The following is a 21,604-nucleotide window of genomic DNA, read 5'->3' as shown; positions in this document are numbered from 1 at the left end:
GAAATAAGCCTGACAGGAGACCAGTGGGAAAAACATTCCATTGTGACAGGGCCAGAAGCCCCTTGCATTCTGGGCATGGATTACCTCAAGAGAGGATACTTCAAAGACCCGAAGGGGTACCGATGGGCTTTTGGTATAGCCGCGGTGATTGAAGAGGAATCCAAACGATTATCTGCCCTGCCTGGCCTCTCAGAAGATCCTTCTGTTGTAGGATTACTGCGAGTCGAGGACCAGCGAGTGCCAACAGCCACTAAGACAGTGCATAGGCGACAGTACCGGACTAATCGAGATGCTGTGATTCCCATACATAAGATGATTCGTAAGCTGGAAAGCCAAGGGGTGGTCAGTAGAACACACTCACCCTTCAATAGCCCCATCTGGCCTGTACGCAAGTCCGATGGCGAATGGAGACTGACGGTGGACTATCGTGGCTTGAATGAAGTCACGCCACCATTGAGTGCTGCTGTACCAGACATGTTGGAGCTCCAATATGAGCTGGAGTCCAAGACCGCGAAGTGGTATGCCACCATCGACATCGCCAATGCATTCTTCTCCATTCCCTTAGCAGCGGAGTGCAGGCCGCAGTTTGCTTTCACGTGGAGAGGTGTGCAGTACACGTGGAACCGACTGCCCCAGGGGTGGAAGCACAGTCCAACAATCTGCCATGGACTGATTCAGGCCACCCTGGAGAAGGGCAAGGCCCCAGAACATATCCAGTACATCGATGACATCATTGTATGGGGGGACACAGCGGAAGAAGTTTTTGAGAAAGGAGAGGAAATCATCCAGATTCTCCTTGATGCCGGTTTCGCCATTAAGAAAAATAAGGTCAAGGGACCTGCCAGAGAGATCCAGTTCCTAGGGGTGAAATGGCAAGATGGACGACGTCAGATACCAACAGATGTCATCAATAAGATTGTAGCCATGGCTCCACCCACCAACAAGAAGGAGACGCAAGCTTTCCTGGGGGCCATAGGCTTCTGGAGAATGCACATCCCTGGGTATAGCCAGATTGTGAGCCCTCTTCACTTTGTGACCCGTAAGAAGAATACCTTTCAGTGGGGTCCTGAACAGCAACAGGCATTTAAACAGATCAAACAAGAGATTGCACATGCCGTGGCTCTTGGACCAGTTCGAACGGGACCAGACGTAAAGAACGTACTTTACACTACAGCTGGAGATAAAGGTCCCTCCTGGAGCCTCTGGCAAAAGGTGCCTGGTGAGACGCGAGGGCGACCACTTGGCTTCTGGAGCCAAAGCTACAGGGGTTCTGAAGCCAACTACACTCCTGTGGAAAAGGAAATTCTGGCGGCCTATGAAGGCATACAAGCAGCCTCAGAAGTGGTTGGCACGGAAACACAGCTCCTCCTAGCACCCCGACTACCAGTCCTAAATTGGATGTTCAAAGGGAAGGTGCCCCCTACACATCATGCCACGGATGCTACATGGAGCAAGTGGATAGCCTTGATTACGCAGCGTGTACGATTGGGAAGCTCAAATCGCCCTGGAATTCTGGAGGTTATCACAAATTGGCCTGAAAGTGGGAACTTCAGCCTGGCAGAAGAAGAGGAAGAACCAGTGAGCCGAGCTGAAGAAGCTCCACCATTTGATCAGCTGCCAGATGAAGAAAGGCGTTATGCCCTTTTCACTGATGGTTCTTGCCGTATCGTAGGAAGGAACCGGAAGTGGAAAGCAGCCGTTTGGAGTCCCACCCGACGAGTGGCAGAAGCTGCTGAGGGTCAAGGTGAGTCAAGTCAATTTGCAGAGCTCAAAGCTGTCCAATTGGCCCTGGACATTGCCGAACGAGAAGGATGGCCAAGGCTCTACCTCTACACTGACTCGTGGATGATAGCCAATGCCCTATGGGGATGGTTGGATCGATGGAAGAAGATGAACTGGAGGCGTGGAGGAAAACCCATCTGGGCTGCTGACTTGTGGCAGGACATCGCTACCAGAGCGAAGAATCTGAATGTGAGAGTCCACCATGTAGATGCCCACGTGCCCAAGAAGCGAGCTAATGAAGAACACAATAACAACAGAGAAGCAGACCGAGCTGCACAGATAGGAGTTTCACAAGTAGACCTAGACTGGCAGCAGAAAGGAGAATTGTTTCTAGCTCGATGGGCCCATGATGCTTCCGGTCATCAGGGCCGAGATGCCACCCACAGATGGGCACGAGACCGAGGGGTGGATTTAACCATGGATATCATTTCTGAAGTTATCCATGATTGTGAGACTTGTGCTGCTATTAAGCAGGCGAAAAGACTGAAGCCCCTGTGGTATGGTGGACGATGGGATAAGTATAAGTATGGAGAGGCATGGCAGGTTGATTATATCAAACTGCCACAGACCCGCCAAGGTAAGTGCTATGTACTTACCATGGTGGAAGCAACCACCGGATGGCTAGAGACTTTTTCAGTGCCCCACGCAACGGCCCGGAATACCATTCTAGGCCTTGAAAAGCAAGTTTTGTGGAGACATGGGACCCCAGAACGTATTGAGTCAGACAACGGGACTCATTTCAAAAATGAATTAGTCACCACTTGGGCGAGGGAACATGGTATCGAATGGGTGTACCACATTCCATATCATGCACCAGCTGCTGGGAAGGTTGAGAGATATAACGGACTGTTGAAGACAACTCTAAAGTCATTAGGTGAGGGGACTTATAAAAACTGGGACAAGAACTTAGCCAAGGCTACCTGGCTAGTTAACACCAGGGGTTCTGTCAATCGAGCTGGCCCCGCACAAGCAGAATCCCTTCACATTGTTGATGGAGATAAAGTTCCAGCAATCCATTTGAGGGGAATGCTAGGGAAAGCTGTTTGGGTTACCCCTGCCTCAGGCCAAGACAAACCCATTCGTGGGATTGTCTTTGCTCAAGGGCCAGGAAATACGTGGTGGATAATGAGGAAGGATGGAGTCATCCAGTGTGTGCCTCAAGGAAATTTAGCCTTGGGGAAAAACTAATTGTATGTCCTGAGTGTTTTTACAGGAAACCAGTCACCAGATGAAAGAGAGAGAGAGACCTGAACTAAGCTGGTGCTGGTATCCAGTGATGAGACAGTCCAGTGATGAAACAGCCATAAATCAGAACTGTAATTGTGACTGAGGAGACCAAAGATCTGGACTGAACTGAACTGACATTGGTATTGATTTTCCAACGACGAGACAACTGCGCTGAGAGACCAACAAGGACTATATATATATATATGTATATGTGTATATAAACGCGCGGGATGTAGGCGAACGTGAGACATAGGTGTTACGTAAAAATAGTATGGAATAAGGGGTGGAGAATGTGGTGGTTTGGGCTAGGCCTTCCTTGGTGACTAGTTTGTAACCAAGGAAGGGTCCAGATTTACCCAGTATTCCCTACGATTTTTACGTAAGCCAGATTATAAGAAGAAAGGAGGAGAGGCCTTCGTTCTCTTTCCTTCCGGCGGCTTGGAGGTGCAGGTTCCCTGCTGTTGAGTCTGCCGTGTTGGGGAGCGAGGCCTGGTTGGGCCTTGTCGACCTTGGGAGACAGAGGTTGCCGGCGATCGTTCCGGAGCGACCCTCGGTTGTCCCAGGAGAGTAGTGAGGTATTTCTTTGCTAACTCTTTTAGTGGATAGATATTGGGCTGCTAATTGGGATATTTATATATATAATATTTTGGTTTTGTTCCTTTTCCCTTCCCCCTTCCCTTTCCCTTATTTTTTAATTGTATATAAGTGCAAATATATTTATATATCTCATCTTTGGTTGTCTCTCTCTCGTTTCGGGTTTTCTTTCGTTTTTTTTCTCCCTCTTTTCCCTGAGGTTTGGGGGGGGGGGGAACTCTGGTGGTAAGGTTTGGAGACTTGGCAGGGAGCCAGCTTCAAACCATATCAGCATGTCAGCCTCCAACAGAGCTCGAAAAAGAGGAAAGAGGAAAAGAGGGGTGGTGGGGAGGAGAAAGCCAGCAAGGTGTTGTTAGCATTTCCCTGCACCTGAAACTACTCGTTCTGGTTTCACGCAGTGCCATTGCGGGGGGCGTTGGGGGGACGGGACAGCGGGGCGAGCACCGAGCGCGGCAAAACCCATAGGCTTTGGCATACCAAAAAAAAAGGGGCGTGAGGAAGGGTTTAAAAAAAAAAAAAAAAAAAGAAGGAGGAGGAGGAGGAAACCCCGTAATTTTGCGCCGATTTCCTCGTTGCGGTGCGAACGCACAAAGAGACGGCGGGGCGCTGTAGGGAGGGAGGGGTTCTCCCCGGAGGCGGGGCCGGCCGCGGAGCCGGAGCCGGGAGCGGCGGAGCGGCGGAGCGGCGGAGCGGGAGGTGCTGCTGGAAGCAGCAGGAGCCGCCGCCATGGAGCCGGGGGGCCGGCGAGGCCGCCCCGCCGAGGAGCCACCGCGCCCCGAGGAGGAGGAGGTGGACCCCCGCATCCAGGTGAGGGCCTGCCTTCCGGGGGGGGGGGGTAGGAAGGGGGGGCTCAATTTTTAAATTTATTTTAATATACGTACGTAATGTATATAATAATTGCATAGAATAAGGATCGCCTTTTATTTTGTGCTGCATATGTTCATATATATATATATATATCCACACATATATAAATTTTTGTTGTCTCCCCACCGTGCCGGGCGGCGGTGCGGAGCAGCCCCGGGGGTCTGAGCTCCCGCCGGGTGCGGGGGAAGCGGCTCCGGGGCGCCCCAACCCTTTGTTACCCCCGGCATCGCTCTGCGCCGGGCTCCGTTCGGCGTCCTTCCTTCTCCTCCTGCTGAAATCCCCCCTCCCCTTTTTATTTTTGACCATGACGGCGTGACCTTGCTGGTGGAACAGGGCTGGTGCTCAGAAATTCGTAAATGCGGGAAAACGTCGATTTTTTTTAATTATAGTTTTTGTTTCTTTAAAAAAGGAGCGTTCATGGAATATGGTGTTTCCTCTGTGAATACCTTCTGCGATGATTTTTTAATTTTTGCATGGTTTCTAAACAAAGCTTTTCTCCCCCAAATTGTGTCTTGACCAATAGCCTAGTGCAAACTTCAGCACGCTGTGGTCCCCCAAATGAAATATATTTTTAGGTCTCTGCAGATTTATGGCTTTTGCCTCCAGCATTGCTGGGATTGTTTGTCATGAGTGAATATAACGTGTGTACATTGCTGAGAGGATCCCTGGCGTAGGTCCCTGCTCGCTGTAATTGTCATTCTTTTCTCCATCATGAGCATTTCTTTTTCCAGGGCTGAGCAGAGCAATTGCAAAATTCACAAAACATGGTTACATAGAGCGAGGCCCTCAGCCAAAAGCTAGCCTGTTACTGCCCTGATTTTGAGAAGCTAAGCTCAGTTGGTGCCTATTGATATAGTTTTGTCCTTAAGTTCTTCAGCTTGCAGCGTCTTTCCATGTACATGATTTGCTCATTTTTGGCAAAACAGTGTTTTTGTTAAGTTTTCTGTTTGGTTGAAAAACCAGGCTGCTGTGTCTGCTTCCCTGACAGCTGTAAGGTTTTTAGCTTTACAGTAAGAGTCAGTTAGGTAATTTTTGTATGAGTGTCATTTTTGGAGAACATGGATACGCAAATAGGTTAGGAGCGGGAAATGCAATCTGACCTCTGAGAATAAGAGAGCTAAACTGTTGCAATTAATTCTTTTCTGGTTGTAACCAGAGTCATTCTTGTAATCTAGTGGGAAATGGCTCAAGTGACAATCAGTTTACAGTGTTCAGTTTATACAGCTAAACACTTGAAGGCGGATTCTGTTACACTGGTTCACAATTAGATAATGTTTGAACACTCCTGTTGAAATCATAGGATCTCACATGGAGTAATATGTTGCTCAAATAAAGAACGCTATCGGAGTCTGCTCCTCAGGGTTGCTTTTTGTGGTAAGAAAGTACTTAAGAATGAGCTTTATTTTTACAGTAACTTCATTCATGCCAACACCACCTCTAGTACATATTTATTCAAGGGATTTAACACCTTTGTTTTTGCTGTTAAGAGACCAAAATCTTGGCACGAAGGCAAGCTAGGTAAACATAATCGTATGTCCCGTTGACTGGTTGTGTAGTGAAATGGTTTGCCAAAAATCCAGAGTAAAATGTCTCTCGTGCTGCAAGAGCATTTCTTATCAATTCTGTGCATTCACTGCATGTCTCCTGTGATAGTACTAACTTGGTGCTAATCCTTCTAGGGTGGGTGTGTCTGTTTCCCTAGTACCTCGCAGATACTGACAGAACTCACTGTACCTTATGTTTATTTGTAATAGTGAAGAATTAGCCAGAACAGGAAATGTATTGCCTTCACATAAAACTATAGAGCTTTTCTGATTATTTTTCATGTAAGTAGCGAAGTTGAAGACCAGTGGCAAAGTTAAACTAAACATCTCAAGGTTTCACGGAATTTGTAAACCACAGCCCTTGTGAGCTTTCAATGGGGATGCTGAATGAGCCTTCTCAGGCACATTTTATCCCCAGATTTCTTATTATGCATCTGACTTTCTTTTTTTCTTTCTAGGGGGAGCTAGAAAAACTGAATCAATCCACAGATGATATCAATCGCAGAGAGACGGAGCTGGAGGTACAGCATTTATCCTTTCATTTTCCTTTTGTGCATGTTCGATTTTGTGAACAACGGAACAGTATTTCTGAGTAGGTTGCCCCTGAATTGTGCATCCTGTGGTAATTTGGCTTCAGGAGTCTGGTGATGATTTTTTTTAAGGATATGAATTGAGCTAACAGCTGGAACAGAAAGGGAGAAGGTTGAGGTATGCTGACAGTGTAAATCTCTCACACCCCACCACTCCAAACCTTATTTTTAGGTTTTGAAACTAAGCTTAGACAAGCTTCATTTTTACAAGTCACTGTTTTGAGTTTGCATTCTTGTAATTATAGACAGGGAAAGTTTATTTGATTAAGAGGTTTTTGCCATACAACTGTCTGCCAGGATCTTCACTTTGGTGGCTGTTTGGGGTTTTTTTAGCTTGTTAACTTTGCCTTTTTTGTCAGTACTTTCTGATCAAGGAAGGTAATGAAAGAAAATTTACCTAGTTGTAAAAAGAGGTTTTCTTGAATACTTAAAAATCTGATAGAAAGTTCTGAAGAAATTGTTTCTAAATCCCCAAATTTGAGCTTCAGCTACTTGGTAGTCATTCTAGAAGGCTCAACATGATTGATCTAATAATGAAGCAAAACAAACTGGCCTACTCGTGTTTCTAAATTTTCTTTTGTTTGCAAAACAAAGAAGATATACCGAGTGGAAGTGTAAGATGAACATGCTGCTAAATAAAAACTGGCATAAAATACGACTTTGCATCCTAAATAATTTTGATATCATTACAACGTTTTGAATACTGTATCAAAACATGCTGAAGTTGCAGTGATGAACATACTGAAAAAGAACCTATATAGATGTACTTCTGTCTGCAACTTCAAAATATCAAAGTCTGTGTTTTGTTTTATTGTATGTGTGTGTTTTCATGAGATGGATACCTGGAGCATGGAATGATTCCTGGTAGTATTTTAAAAGAACTGGAGTATCCACTGGGTGCACTGAGCAGAAAATAGTGTTATGAACTTCTTTGGAGACAAAGCAGCCTTGTCGTGTCTTTTTTCTTCTTCCCACTTGTTTGCATTTTCTGTCATTTGTGGCATGTAGATCATGCATTTATTGGCAAAAAACCGTAGTGGAATGGGAGAATATTTGTTATACCAAATTAAACGATATTTTAGCTGTGGAAACTATTCAGTGTCACTAGCTTGATTTAAATTTTATGAATGAACTCTAAAAATCAGTATGCTAGTCTGCAGCAATACCAATTAAATGGACTTCAGGACCCTTTATGTAGATGTGTTGAAGAAAATAATCATTATATTTATCTTTTCACTCTCCTTATTTCATGCTGAGGTACTGAAATTGAAAGGTGGTACTATGGATAGTTGCCTGGATTTCATTAATTTTGTCATAACCCTTCAACTAGGCCATATTATGAAGCAGATGGAATAGTAATAATAATGCAAAGGTGTACTCGTGAAATAAGTCCCAGTGACTTTAAGATGGGATTTTACTGCTTGATTAAAATTATTCATGTGTTCAGGTGTTTGCCTAGCCAGCAGATTTGTAGCTGCTGTGTGTGTGACACATGCTGAGGTGTAAAGGCTGAAAGGCTCCTGGATATATTACTGTAAATAAAAGAGCGATATTTCCACATTAGCTTGATCTCACATTGTTGCTTACTTTATGCAGTCTAATAAATACTAAGTGTCAGATAGTGCAGAGATTACATGATTTCTGCCTCTATGTCATTAAATGTTTACTGCAGATCTGTCTGTAGTACGTACTATAAGCAGTCTTTGATGGAATTAAATTGAAATATCATCAACAGTATGCCTTCATGAATGTTTCCTCTTCATTTTTCATCCAAAAATCTTACTGGATTGGAGCCAGTTTGTGATACCATGCAACTGCATAATTTCTAATACGTAAAGATTTTCATTACTTTTGATCTGCTTAAATTTTGAGGACAGATGCAGTTGGATGATGTAAGCAAGACTTAATTTATGTACATGTTGATAAATTCATTTTAAATGGACTTAAGACTTTCCTACAGGAACCCCACAACACCCACCACTCATGGTTAGAAGAATATCTCTGCATTCATACTCTGAACAAGAAAAGAAAGCTTTGCCAAGCAGCCTTAGAGGGTGAATCCAGAGTTGGGAAGGAGGAGTTTGGAACTGGGGTCATTCTGCTTCAAAGACTTCCAAAATCCATGAATTCTGCTTAAAATGTGGGCTTCTGGGAGAGCCATGCTGTGTTTGCCTTTGAAGATTTGCTCTTTTGGCTGTTATTAGCTGTTTTGGGTCCCTCTTGCTACGCCTTCCTAGTTTGTTGTGTTCCTGCTATTGCAAGATATTTCATTAGAAGAAAGATGTGTGTCGTGGTTTTTAACCAGACAATGGAGTTATATTTATCCTGAGTTGCTAGTATCATTTTCTTCATCTTTTCAGTATCTTTAATGGGAACATAGATGTATCATTATGCTATTTACAGCACAAGATGCTGACTGCCAGCTTCCTGTAGCATTACTTTGTGGTCCATACATTCCCACTGTTGATTTTTTTTTTTCCCCCCAGAATAATCTGGAAGAGCAATAAAGTGTTTGAGTAGAAGGTATATTTCTTTGAAGGAGGTTTAGAAAAAGACACCCATGTTTTTGACTCTCTGATAATACCTTGTGGCATCTGAGTTTTGCAAGGCTATTCTGGACTTCTCGAGTGTAGCTTTGTGTGAGTTGCTTTAAATGGGACTGCTGACTGTCTCCAGTTCCCATTAAATGGAAAAAAAGGCTGTTAAATGCCTCCAAACCCCATGCTTTTGTTCTTGTTGTGCCTCAGGTCTACATGTGTAAAATGGAAGTAATAATGCTGCTTTACCGAATGGAAATGTTATGGGGCTCAATTCAGTAGAGGCTTCTAGGATTTTGAGACTGCACTGTCTTGGTGTTGCCACAGGTGTGTCCGTGTTTGAATGATGTAGAAAATATTGGCATCTGCCGATTACAGAGGTGATAAAATGGGGAATTCTGTTTTAAGTTGATCAGCCTGACTTTTTTTTTTTTAAGTTTTGCACTGAAACTGCCATGTGATCTGTTTTTAAGGTGACCGGCCTGCCTTTTTTTATCTTTTAAAATAAGTTTTGCACCCAGACCACCTGTGAGAGCAGTGGATATACATACATGCATGGTATGACTTGGACAGATATGTTGAAGTTGGCTACATCTATTCTTTACTCAGAAGAATTACTCATTTTTTGCTCTTTTGACCTTTCCTATTAAACCCTGGAGAAATATCCTGACCTGATGATGGTTGCAGCCTGTTCAGGAGTTGCAGGGCTGCTAAAGGGCACTGAGTAGCTGGTAGTTATATGTTGCGTTAATGTATTGCCTGTTAATGAATCTTTGATTAGGCTTGATTTAAAATCCATAATGCTGCTCATACTAAGTGCAACACTGAGTGTTACTGACACAGCAAAAGGATGATAAGGGTCCTCTGAGGGATATAACACTTGGCTTCGCTAATGTCCCTGTTTATGTTTGAAGTGTCTGTGAAGAGGTGGGGGAAACATCTTGCAGGGGAGATACAAGTATGTTTTGGCCAAATGCAAGTTAGAGCAGCGCCTTGCTATTTGAGCTTTTTTCCTGTTTATTGGAGATGCATCTCCATCTGAACTCCCATCAGGAGTCGCAAATGTACTTAACAAATGTTCATGACTCACCAGTCCAGCCAGCTTATACATGGCTTTGACTGGCTCTTGAAAGTACAATTCAGATGTAACAAATTCACCCAGAGACCCTCTGGCAGCATTGCAGGGAGGGGAAATGCAGCACATACCATTAAAATTACCACTGGAATCCCAGCTATCCCGAATGTGGTTTTTGTTAGAGGGAATTTTATATGTTGCTGGAGCTACGAGCTTGCCAGTGTTTGTTCAGGGGAGATGGCTGCACATGGAAAGTAGAGCTGAACAGTGCTGCTTTCAGCCATGCTTGTCATAAGAGGGCCTGGTTAGGATCCTTCTCATGTGCTTGCCTAGATCCTCTAGTCCTGATCTGCAATACTTGGTGTTGATTTTGGTCCTAGATTTATCATAAAGGTCACGCTGGGTTAGTGCTGGATCGAGTCAAAGGGAAGGGGTGTATCAGCTGTGGTGCTCTTTCACATGTGAGCTTTGTCAGCATTTGAACCCCTCTCACGCAGGGAAGGACTATTTGTCCCAGCACAGCAGAGTCACTCACTCCCCGAGGGTGGGATGGGAGAGAGAATCAGAAGAGTGAAAGTGAGAAAACTTGTGGGTTGAGATAAAGACAGATAAGTAAAGCAAAAGCTGCACGCACAAACAGAGCAAAACAAAACAAGGAATTTATTCACTGCTTCCCATTGGCAAGCAGATAGAAGTCCACCAACTATTTAGAATTGCTTCCTCCTTCCTCAATAAAATACTTGGGTTTGGGGTAAAACTCAAGCTGGTGATCCTATCACATGTAAGAATTTTAAGTAGACTTAAAAAAAAAATAATCCTCCATCTTTCAGATTTTAGAGAAATGACCTGTGAGTGGCGGGAATCTCATTCTGAGCATGCCTGCTTGGCATCTATCTGTAGAAACATCCGCTAACTTATCATACCCCTGTACAGTGTTTTCCGGTGTTCACAAAAGAATACACAGATAAGGGCAAAGCAGCTCACTGGCTGGTGTTCCTCGTGGTTTTTGGACTGTGATATACAAGCATGGTGTATTTGTCCAGCACTATCAGGACAAATCTTTCCGTGTTTCTTAACAATCCACTTGCTTCCATAGGAAATGGCTCCTGTGTGCAAATTGCTTGTTGTTTTGCCTTCTGCTTTCATCCATGGATGAGTAAGGAAAAGCTCCTTCCTCTGCTATGGCTCTGGAAAGATTTTGTCACCCAAGTGGGTTTCCAGCCTGAGGGAGGAAGGGTTAGGCAGAGAAATCTTGTTTTGAAAGGAGCACACTGTGCCCTCCTTGGCCTGCTTTCCTCTCTCTTCTATGAGAACTAAAAGTATTTGTAGTAAGAAGTATTTGCAGTCTCAGTTTGTAACTGTCTTCAAGCAGGAAGTTAGAGCAACTTTCAAATACCAATTTTCTGTTTTCTCAGATGGCAAATTAGTAGCTGCCTAAAAAAAAAAATCAGACCTTTCCCCATGCTTAAAAATTAAGCAAGATACTACTTATGCCCTTCCTTGCACTTTGTTTTTAAGGTTTGGTAGCCAGCCTGGTTTACTTAACTGCTCAGGGACCAAATAGATGTTAAAAATGTTTTTAACCAATTCGATGCTCTGAAGGCAGATTTCTGAGCACAGCATATGCATCTGTCTGGTGTGTATGTATGATGCTGATGCTGTTTTAGCTTATAGGTCTTTGTAGCAGAGAAGATGGGTATGGATACTGCCTCTTGGAAATAGATGAAGCCTGTCCCTCAGTCAGCAATTTAATTTCCCATGCACCTCCCAGGCTGTTTTAATGGCTTGTCAGAGGTTCTGCACACCAAACTGGCAGAAAGATCATAGGACAGCCTTTGTAAATGAAATTTAAATGTGTTTGGTACTAAGATACTTCATACTTGGGTGATGTGTTAAGTTCATTTTAAAAAGAAAACTGTTTGAAAATACATATTTCATTTGATGGGCAGAAATAGTTATTTGCCTGTCATCTGGCATCGAACACCAGCTCATCACCATCACTCCTGAGGAAGGGAAACAAGCATGTTTTGGTCTCTGACAGGTGCAGTGTAATCGGAAAATTGTATTTTAGTTTTTTCCTGCAGTTAAGAGTGGATCTCCCAAATGCTCCTGCGTGGATGGCCTGTCCTTAAGTGTGATTCCCTCTTTTGGTGCAGTATCAAATAGTTGCCCCACAGCAAGTTACTGGAAACAAACTGTGCTTTAATAATGAACTATTGCAACATATACAGGGTAGAGGTCTGGCATTTTCCCTAAGACAGAACTAGTGAAATCTGTTTTGGGAGAAAAGTGTGAAGGATTTCCAGGAAGAAAGCTAGTGATTGTGGAGCTATTACAGCTGTAGAACAAGATGTTGAAACTTAAACTGCAGCTGTTCACGAGGTGCACTAGCAGGCATAGCACTTAGAGCTTGTGTATGACAAGCACCTAGGTAGTGAGAGTCTAGTTTTAAGGCTGTAACCTTGTGACACACACTGAGGATAAAATGCCTTAATCGGCTTTTGTCCAGCTCCAGCTTGAAAAAGGTTTGTCATCATCTCATTTGAGCAAATAGAAAACATTGAAAGCTGACTGGCTGGCATTTTCAATGTCACCTTTTTGTTTGTAAAATCAGCAACAAGGTATTCTTAAAAAGGATCATGGAAGATTAGGAGTGAACAGAGGGGAAAATATGGTTTAAAAATGTTTCCTGGGTGTTTGAGATGTCTTTTGTCAGTTGCATTGCTTCTGTTCGAGTGTATCTGGTCTGTGAATGTATTCTATTGCAGTGATGAGAAAAACAAAGCCATGTGCTTTTAAAACAAACAAACCAACCTCCAAAACCTAAAAACCTGCCTAGAAATGGTGAGTGTGATGCACAGGGTTAGTACCTAGGGCTGCTTTTATCAATAACTAGCATTTCTGCTGGGAAGGCACTATCTTTCAAGAAACTGAAATACAGACACTGGGGATTGAGAACTGTGCTAGAAAATTTGTATGGCATATGCTGTGCTGTCTTGGTTCTGCTCACGACAGAAAGTTGCAGAGATTGACGTATTTGCCTTTCTCTATTATCCATGTGTGCTAGATAAAGGTCTAAATGAAGCAAGACTTTGGCAGTTAAATAGTAACACTTGTATGGAGGAACATCACATCAGGGGATTTGATAAGTAAATTGAAGGTGGTGTGGTTGTTTTCCTAACAGATGTAGGGCTTACCTTGTGCTAGGGACCACGGATGAACTGCAGTTCCTGAGCCTCTAAGCTTTTGATGCGAGTGTCCTTACAGAAAACATCATTAAGAGGATTTATAGGTTTGAACCACTTTACATATGGGTTGCAGTATCTCACTGACAGTAACATAGAAAGCCAGACATAAAGCAGTGAATTAAATCGATTCCCAAGTCTTGACCACAGGCCCATTCTTCCCATGAGCCACAGATGCACTTTTCATGCCACGTCAGTGCACCAAGCCCAGTCCTACTGGTGCAATTGCCTTGGTACTTCTGACCTCCCAAGTTTCACGTGAAGAGTAAAAACAGCTGCTGCACCTGTATTTCTTACTCAGACTTCCCCAGGGTTACCTGCCAGGGGAATTTTGCCCTGTCTCAAGGGTGATGTCTCTTACAGATGCTCTGCCAGTATGTGGCAGGGCCAACACATAGAGTATGGCAGGGGGAAACTGTGACCCTGCTCACAGGAGATGTTACCATAGCTCCCAGACAGGAGATGCAGTCACTGAGCCCATGAGAGCTGAATCAGTTCAGATTGAGGAGGCTGGGTGGTGTGAATGCACTGGATTGCCACAGGAGCACACATGGTGCAGATACATGATGTGGGATCATTTGCTTTTGTAATGTAGTTGGGGCTAGTGGAGAGTACTGTAGTGCAGGAGAGGGCATGTGTTCAGCATTACACCTTCTCAGAGACCTCAGCATCTTGTTGCTGTGTCTGAAGGAGATGGCTGGAAACCTTTGGTAGGGGGACTGATCCTAGCAGAGAATGAGCATCTGCTTATTCTCTCATGCAGAAGGCGTTGGAGCCTGCAGGCTTGTGTTTCTGACAGTCAGGAGCCTGAGAATAAATGTCACTGAAAATAAGTCTTGTGGTGGATGATACAGATGTAAAGTTCTGGGGTGTTTCGGTTTTCATTATTGTTCTTCACTGGAATAAATGAGGATGGTCAGACCCAAATAAGGCCTCAAAAGAGGAACCAGGCATGCTTGGGGTAAAATGACAAACTGGAAGTTCACACCAGTATATTTTTCAGCTGAAGCTCCCTGTTCTGAGTAACTAACTACTGTGCTGGGTGGGACTGGGCTTGTGGGCGCACATGTGCTTAACCATTTGCAAGACTTGTGCCTCAGGTGCCAGTTACAGGAGTAGTTACAGTTTAGTAATTTGTATCTGCTTCATCTGAGTGAGTGGGAGATGAATAGGTACAAATTAATAGTTGCTGTTCATTTGACCGCTCTGTCCTTGGTGTTTTTTAGTTGTTTGTTTGTTTGTTTTTTTTTAAGCTCTAAGTAGAGACTAGTCATCTTTTTCCTACTGGATAAGACTGTACACAATTATTACATGAATAAATTTGAGGTGGGTCTCTAAGCACAGATTTGTAGTGATGGTTTCTTTGTTCTAAGTGCTTATCTTACAAACATGGGAACTGATTTTTTTGATGAATCACTGCATAGGGCTTTTTTGCTTGAACTATTTGCTTTGCATAACTAGTATCATAATATGTTAGCTCTTACAAAAAAAGTAAAACCAAACCTTCAGGCTCAATCATTTAGAAATGAGCTTTTAATTCTGTTCCTGCACTTACAGGAATATTTTTTTTTTTATTAAATATACTTCAGTACGTAATATTTTTCTTGCAATACAGTCATCATGCTTGTAGCCTTATTTCAGTTACTTGTGAAACTCATTTTGAGCAGTGAACCATGTATCGTCCAGTCATTTAATTGGAAATATTCAAACTCCTCTCACTGAGAAAAATCACTGACTCAATACATGAAGTTTAAATGATACATTTCAGGCTTTCACTAAGCAATGAGATTATTGACTGGATTTGGGTTAATGAAATAATAAGTTATTGTCTCTTTAGTTCTCCATTTTTGAACTTGTTGCCCGTTTGAATAATTCCTTAGAATAAATTAGACTACCTTAAGAATTTTGCACTGAAGCTATTTGCACTGAACTAAAATATTACCAATGCTGGTTCAGGTTTTAGATAACACTAAAAAGGAAGCAGGGAAGCTTTTACAGAAGTGTCTCGCTTTTTCTGTAAAGAACTAATATATTGTTGCATTTTTTTTCCACCTTTGAGAGCATAGTGGCAGGTTCCAATGTATTTTAAATCTTCCACTGAATGAAGAGTTTTGCATTCTAGAAATCCTCAGCAATAATGACAAACCCCTCCTGAATTAGGGCACTTTTTCAAGCCAGCTGCTTCCTGATAATCAGCATGTCACTCCAGCAGTCTGCATAAATGCTGCTCTCTAATTAGAGTTACAAGCCTTGTTGAGAGCTCACATGGCCCTTCCTCTTCATCTCCTTAAATCCTGGGCCAGGTCCCAGCCTGAATTTGCATCACTCTGCAGTAGTTTAATATATTTAGAATCCGTGTTGGTTTCTGAGATTGAGATCAGAATCACTTTGCTTACAGGTGTGGAAATTTCAGTGGAGCATAGAAAATATTTTGATTGCTTTAGCTAATAATTTAAGGAGGGCAACTTGTCCAGTTTAGAAGTGACTGGAATTCACTTTTCTTAAATAGAGTAAATACTAACAGTGAAATGGAATGTAGGTGCCCTTAGCCATTGCTACAAACCATAGCTGAAAAGATGGGCTTTTATGGAAGGAACTCCTGCTATGAGAACCTGGAACCTTTCTGCTGCTATCAAAGTAAGTAGGGTGTGTTTCAGGAGCTGTCTTGAAAATATACCATGTGGGAAGTGTCCAGTTCTTCCTGTAGAAAACATCCTCATTTGCATTGTGAAATGGTTCTCTGAGGGGACCAGTACTAGGGGCGGACATGCTAAGGTTTAGGAGATGCCAATTCCAGCTCATTTTCCAGCCTACCGTGGGATTTTGGCCTGCCTGTTAGCATTGTCTATATGAGATGTCTTTACCATTGAACTGCCTCTCAGAACTTGTTACCCTGCTGTTTGCCTCCTCACTGAGTAATTTACAAACTATTCCTCTCTGAGAAACACTGCCAGAGATGACATCTAGAACAGACTGTTGTAAGCTTTGGGTAAGAGCTGTCTCTGAAAGACACTTGGTGCCTGGGATGCCAGCTTTCAGATGCAGTTCTGGGTTCCTCTACTGAAGAATTCTGGCTTAGTCCAAATGCCAGTAACTGTGTTGAATGTGTCAGCTCGTGTGTGAATCTAAAGAGGAACCTGAATAAAGGTAGGAACGAACAGGTAGAAATAATTTTTGAAGTTCTAATCTGTCTTTGTCCTTTTTTTCCTTTCTGCAACATTTTGAAGGACGCACGCCAGAAGTTCCGCTCTGTGCTGGTTGAAGCAACAGTAAAACTGGATGAACTGGTAAAGAAGATTGGAAAAGCTGTAGAAGACTCTAAACCTTACTGGGAAGCTCGAAGGGTGGCCAGGCAGGTAAGAACTTTTGCCTTAGAAGCTTATGCTGGTAGTTGGAGAGCACATAGTGATTGCATTGCTTTCCTGCTATTAATAACACTGTAAGCATATACACTTGGCTGATGCTAGTCTGTGTCTTCAGTTGCATGTCAGCCATGGGAATTGATGGCAAAAGTGTATTTCTTCACAACCACAGCTGCACATGTTCTTCAGTCCAGGAACAGCTACAGCAAACACAATAGCAAAAGACTGGTTCTTTTCTCCTCTTGTTATCAATGGTCTTTCAGAACCCTGCTCTTTCCTATCAGTAGTTGTAATTATTTGAACATATAGTGTAGACTTTGTGTTTCTGCTTTTTCTTCTTGCTTAGCAGCCAAATGGCTGCAATTGGAAGCTGCTGGGAAAGAGGCTGGAGTAGGGCAGACTTGGGGCAACCTGCAGGGTTTGGTGCTGATTAGGCTGTGATGAAGCTAAATGTGGATATAAAGTTCTGGGATGAATGTGCTAAATGTGGCTCTAAAGTGTTTTGGTCTGGGGAGAAGCTGACCTCTGCTTTCTCTACTGCCATCAAGACCTTACCTCCCTTTCCCCAGCTACTACTTGATTATTGATAGGCCTGTGTGGCTGAGGTAAGGAAGGATGAGGTGCGGAAATAAGGGTGTAACCTGCTGGCTGAAGGGAAAGCAAGAGAGCTTGTGAGATATCAGGCAGCTTCTCATTTAGGGAAGAAGCTGCTGAGTGTTGAGTGTGTGGTGGCTTAGGCAGTGCTTCTTCTTGGTGTCTGTAGTGGGGTTTGCTGGTGTCTGAGGCTTTTTGTTTTTTCCCCAAGGGAAGGCTGTTCCTGGTTGCTCTTTGTGTTTTCTCTTGAGGCAGGGAGAGTCAGGAAGAACTGCCTGGAGCTGCTGCTTCTGTGCTTGGCTGGAAGGATGTGTGAGGTGGTGTCTGTGGCTGGGTAGCCAGGATGTGATTGTGTTCAAGGGGAGAGTGAGAGATGGGGTAGCATGTATGAAATACATGAAAATTACAGAAGGATTTTGTTTGAGAAAATAGGTAAGAGATGAGGCTGAGGGATGAGAAGAGTCATGTAGATATGTGCCAGATGGCACAGGGTAAGAGAAGGGGAGAGAAGAGAATGCATCCTCAGAACAATGCACAGGAAAGGGAGGCATAAACACAAACTTCATTTGAAACTTGATGAAGCAGGAATTGGGTTGATGGGATGTGTCGTTCAAGATAATATGTGAGTGTGTTGATGCTTTAAATTGTGCAGCATTGTTTTGAAGCCATTGTCTCAAGTGATGGGGATGAAGTGGAGGGCTTTTATGCTTAATCCTACAGACTAGTAGTGCAGCAAATAGGTAAACTCTGCTTCAAAGCACAGTAAGTAGAGTATCTGCTTCTCTCTGCTGGCTCTGAAAGCAAACCCTGCTCATGGGGCCTATGGTGTGTTGATGGGTGATGTGCTAGAGATATACCAGTAGTGACCTAGAGAAGTTAATAACAAAATAAAGTGCAATTTGAAAAAAAAAAATCCCCAAAACCCTGCCTTGAGCATGACCTTATACTTCTATTACTGTAAATAGCTATGTAAGGCACAGCATGCATAGGACTGCAAGAGTTATACTTGGAAAAGTCAGTGGTAGAAAAGCGTACTTTGCAGTATGATAAAAAAAAAGTCCATTGACTTTGAGGTTTGTAACATCAAACACTGAGAGCGATGAACTTTGCTCTCTGTCCTGAAGTTGGCAGCCCATTATGTCCTGGAAATGTAATTTTGTATTGTTATGTCTTTGCTACTTTTGAAATCCATTCAGTCATTCTGGTTCAAAGGTGCTTTGCAAGACCAAAAAGAAAAAGAAGAAACCCAAACCACTGAAGGTCCTTAAATTAGTAGAATTGCTGCTCTGGTATTTGGCTTGATAGAGAGAGCCATATTTTTCTCCCAGTCCATTCTGTCACTAGCTAGGTTTAAATGCCATTTATCCCAGATCTGCTGATTTGCCACACACTCAGTTTTCTTTTAATTCCTTGATAGAATTTTATTTTAAAGCAGGAATTCCCCTTCTAACTGCTCATTTCACTTTTTTCCACTTTGTGTTAGGGAGCTGGTCATGGAACAGAGCTCCCTGGAAGATGGTCTCTGGTTTCCCTTTGGCTCTTTGTCTAATCTTAAAATAGAAAATGTGAGGGCCAAGAGGAGTACTAGCATTGAAGGACAGCGAATCTATCTGGAAACTGGGAAGATTGTAAAGATTAGTATGAGCCATCAGTAAAGCATCTGCCTAAGGAGTTTTTTTGGTTTTAATTTAGCCTAGAAAAGTTCCATTTATCTGGGAGCAAATACACTGTATTAAGGCAGGGAGAAGGGCTGAGTAGATAAGGAAATGTGAAACTGGAGGAATGTACTAGAATATTAACATAGTTAGATGCCAATTCCCATCTTTCTTTTTACTTTTATTTGTAAAACTGTAGAGAAATGATGGCAACAGCTTTCTATTTTTTCAATATAAATTTATAATAACATCTAACCTATGAAGAATTGTCTTCCTCCTCCTGTCTTTACAGTTATTTTAGAGCCATTAGGCTGCCTCCAAAAACATAGGCATAAGTTTCTTGGAGGTTAAAACAGCTTTAATTAAACAATAAGGGAAATATGCATGACTGTACTTGTAAGGGAAAGGGAAGTGTAAGTTCTTGTTTGTTGTTCTCAGTAAAGGGAAGTAAAAATATGGCCTATAAATTGTAAGTCTTTTGGGACTAAAGAACTGCATAATTAATGACATTTAGTTTGGCAGAAATGCAGGAGTTGTCCAGAGTGACTTGCATGTAAGATGTCAGTTGCAGGGTGAGTTGCCTGATACAAGTTGTATTAAGTCACATTGAGAAGCTTACTTTCACTTGGCACCAGCATGATTCTCTTTTGGAAATACCTGTTTGATCTATTAAGATAAAACTCAATAAAAAAGGTATGAGGGCAGTGACATGGGGGCAGCGAAAAACAGGTCATCAGCTCAAGTGTGACACTGGAGAAGCTTTAGGACCTTGAGCCCTTTTATCTACCCACCCTTATCCCTGCTTTTGCAATCCTGTCTTGGCAGAAGATGGGGAATTCAAAACAAATTAACTCCCCCGTGCAAAAGTCCTGTAGCATCTTGTTTGTGTAATGTTTGCCAAGAGAGCCTCACCTTGGCCTTTCTCAGGATGAAACTTTGTTTTAACAGAACAATGGCCCTTTAGCATTAAGATTTGAGTACTTTGCCCTCCAAAATAGTGGCACAGGGAATCAGGATGCTGTCTGTTGGCACCAAAGCAGTAATACTGGGCTTTTGCTGAGATTGAAGTGAGAGCTGGCTAATACTCTTACCCCTGTAGTTTTCTGCCAAGACAACTTTGTTGTGATTCCTCATCTGGTACACCAGTGGACCTTTTGTGTTGATTGCAGGCACTCATTACTTTTAGAGCATTTTGATTCAAATGTGTTGTTTAATGAAATTTTAAAGTATTTCTGCTGCAAGAACTTTTTTGTGGTTTGCATATTGTCTTTTCATGTTATTCTTTAACTGATACCATAATGCCCACGTTTAATGGAAGAACCCTGGCATATAGCAGAGGATTGTGCATTTATACAAGTAGTGACCACATTGCAGCAGTATGAAATTCCTGTAATCCAGAAGGTGGTCCAGGTTCTAAGTGTTCAGAAGATCAAACTTCCCATGTCTGTTTGGTGTGGGTGTTGGTTTTTTTCTTTTCTTTCTTTTTTTTTATTTTCCACTAGTAATCCTTCTCCGTAGCTGACTAGTCAAAGAATTAGACTTTTCTTGCCTAAAGGTAATGGGGAAAAAGGGTGAAGTTGCCAGGAAACATTAATAATGTAAACAGAAGTCTTGAGCCTCTGAAGTAAGGAGTGTCTTAAGCCACTGTTGACTTAACATTTTGGAGGGCTGGGGCTATAGAGTGCCTGTGCAATAGTGTTCACAGTAGTGTCTGAGCGAGTGATAGAGCTGGGAGGTGTGTTACCTCCGCAGTGACAGCATGTCCTGGGACTGGATGCTGTGCAAAAGCAAGTGTGGTCTGTTGCATAAATCACTGGGCTGGTAGGAGCTGATTTTGTGCTCCTGCCTGGCACAGATAAATGACTTCGTCTCTCTCTTAGTTCCAGTGTAAAATGAAGCTGTCAGGCTGCTGTGAAGCCGAGTTCATTAAGCGAAGTAAAAGCACTTTGGGGTCATTGGGTGAGAGGTGCCATTAAAACACTGTTATCTGTACATCATCACTTGTGAACCCATGGACAAATTGAACAGGAGAACTTGCCTTTCTGCTGTGCTTCTGATGGAAAAAGAAGCTGATAAAAAATGTGTTCCCACCCCCACAAATAAAACAACCCATGCATTTGTAGTGACCCTAAACTGAATAAAAGCCCTGGGAGTATTGCTTTTAATTAAGTTTTAGCATTTATTGGCTTGTTTTTGGTTCTTGTTTGTTTCTTTGTTTGTTTTTGGTTGGATTTTTTTGCAGGGCGAGGAGTTAATATTTTAGTCCTCAGTATTGGCTCAAATTGGGAGTAGGTGAGGATGCTTTGCTCAACTTTAGTACTGAACTTGTTTGGGAAGGACCTTGTTTTGCTTTGTGATAGTCCCTTCATCTCCCCTGTCTCGTTTAGGTTTTGCAAAAAAGTGTCAGAAAACTTGCTTCAGGCAAAAATAGATGAAAGATCTATGCTAGGTTACATCTATGTGTATCTCTTACTAAGGGACCCATCTGTACCATGTATTCATACAACAATATGTTGAAGGATATGCACGTTC

At 42.7% G+C, this 21,604-nt stretch overlaps 1 protein-coding gene across 1 annotated transcript in view; it reads left to right on the top strand.

Annotated features, from left to right (window-relative positions):
- Positions 1-4,246: 4,246 nt before the first annotated feature.
- SH3BP5 (SH3 domain binding protein 5) overlaps positions 4,247-21,604 on the top strand; it is a 52,866-nt gene continuing 35,508 nt past the window's right edge. Inside the window, exons 1-3 of the mRNA XM_051789041.1 lie at positions 4,247-4,410; positions 6,473-6,535; positions 16,689-16,817. Coding sequence (XP_051645001.1) covers positions 4,330-4,410; positions 6,473-6,535; positions 16,689-16,817 — 273 coding nt within the window. The 5' untranslated portion in view covers positions 4,247-4,329. The remainder of the gene's footprint in view (positions 4,411-6,472; positions 6,536-16,688; positions 16,818-21,604) is intronic.

Source organism: Manacus candei, unplaced genomic scaffold (genome assembly GCF_025592945.1).
Source record: "Manacus candei isolate 608988 ecotype Guabito, Panama unplaced genomic scaffold, ASM2559294v1 h1tg000026l, whole genome shotgun sequence".
Lineage (NCBI taxonomy): Eukaryota > Metazoa > Chordata > Aves > Passeriformes > Pipridae > Manacus > Manacus candei.
Note: the sequence above shows the minus strand (reverse complement) of the source record. Positions and strands in the feature narration are given on the sequence as shown.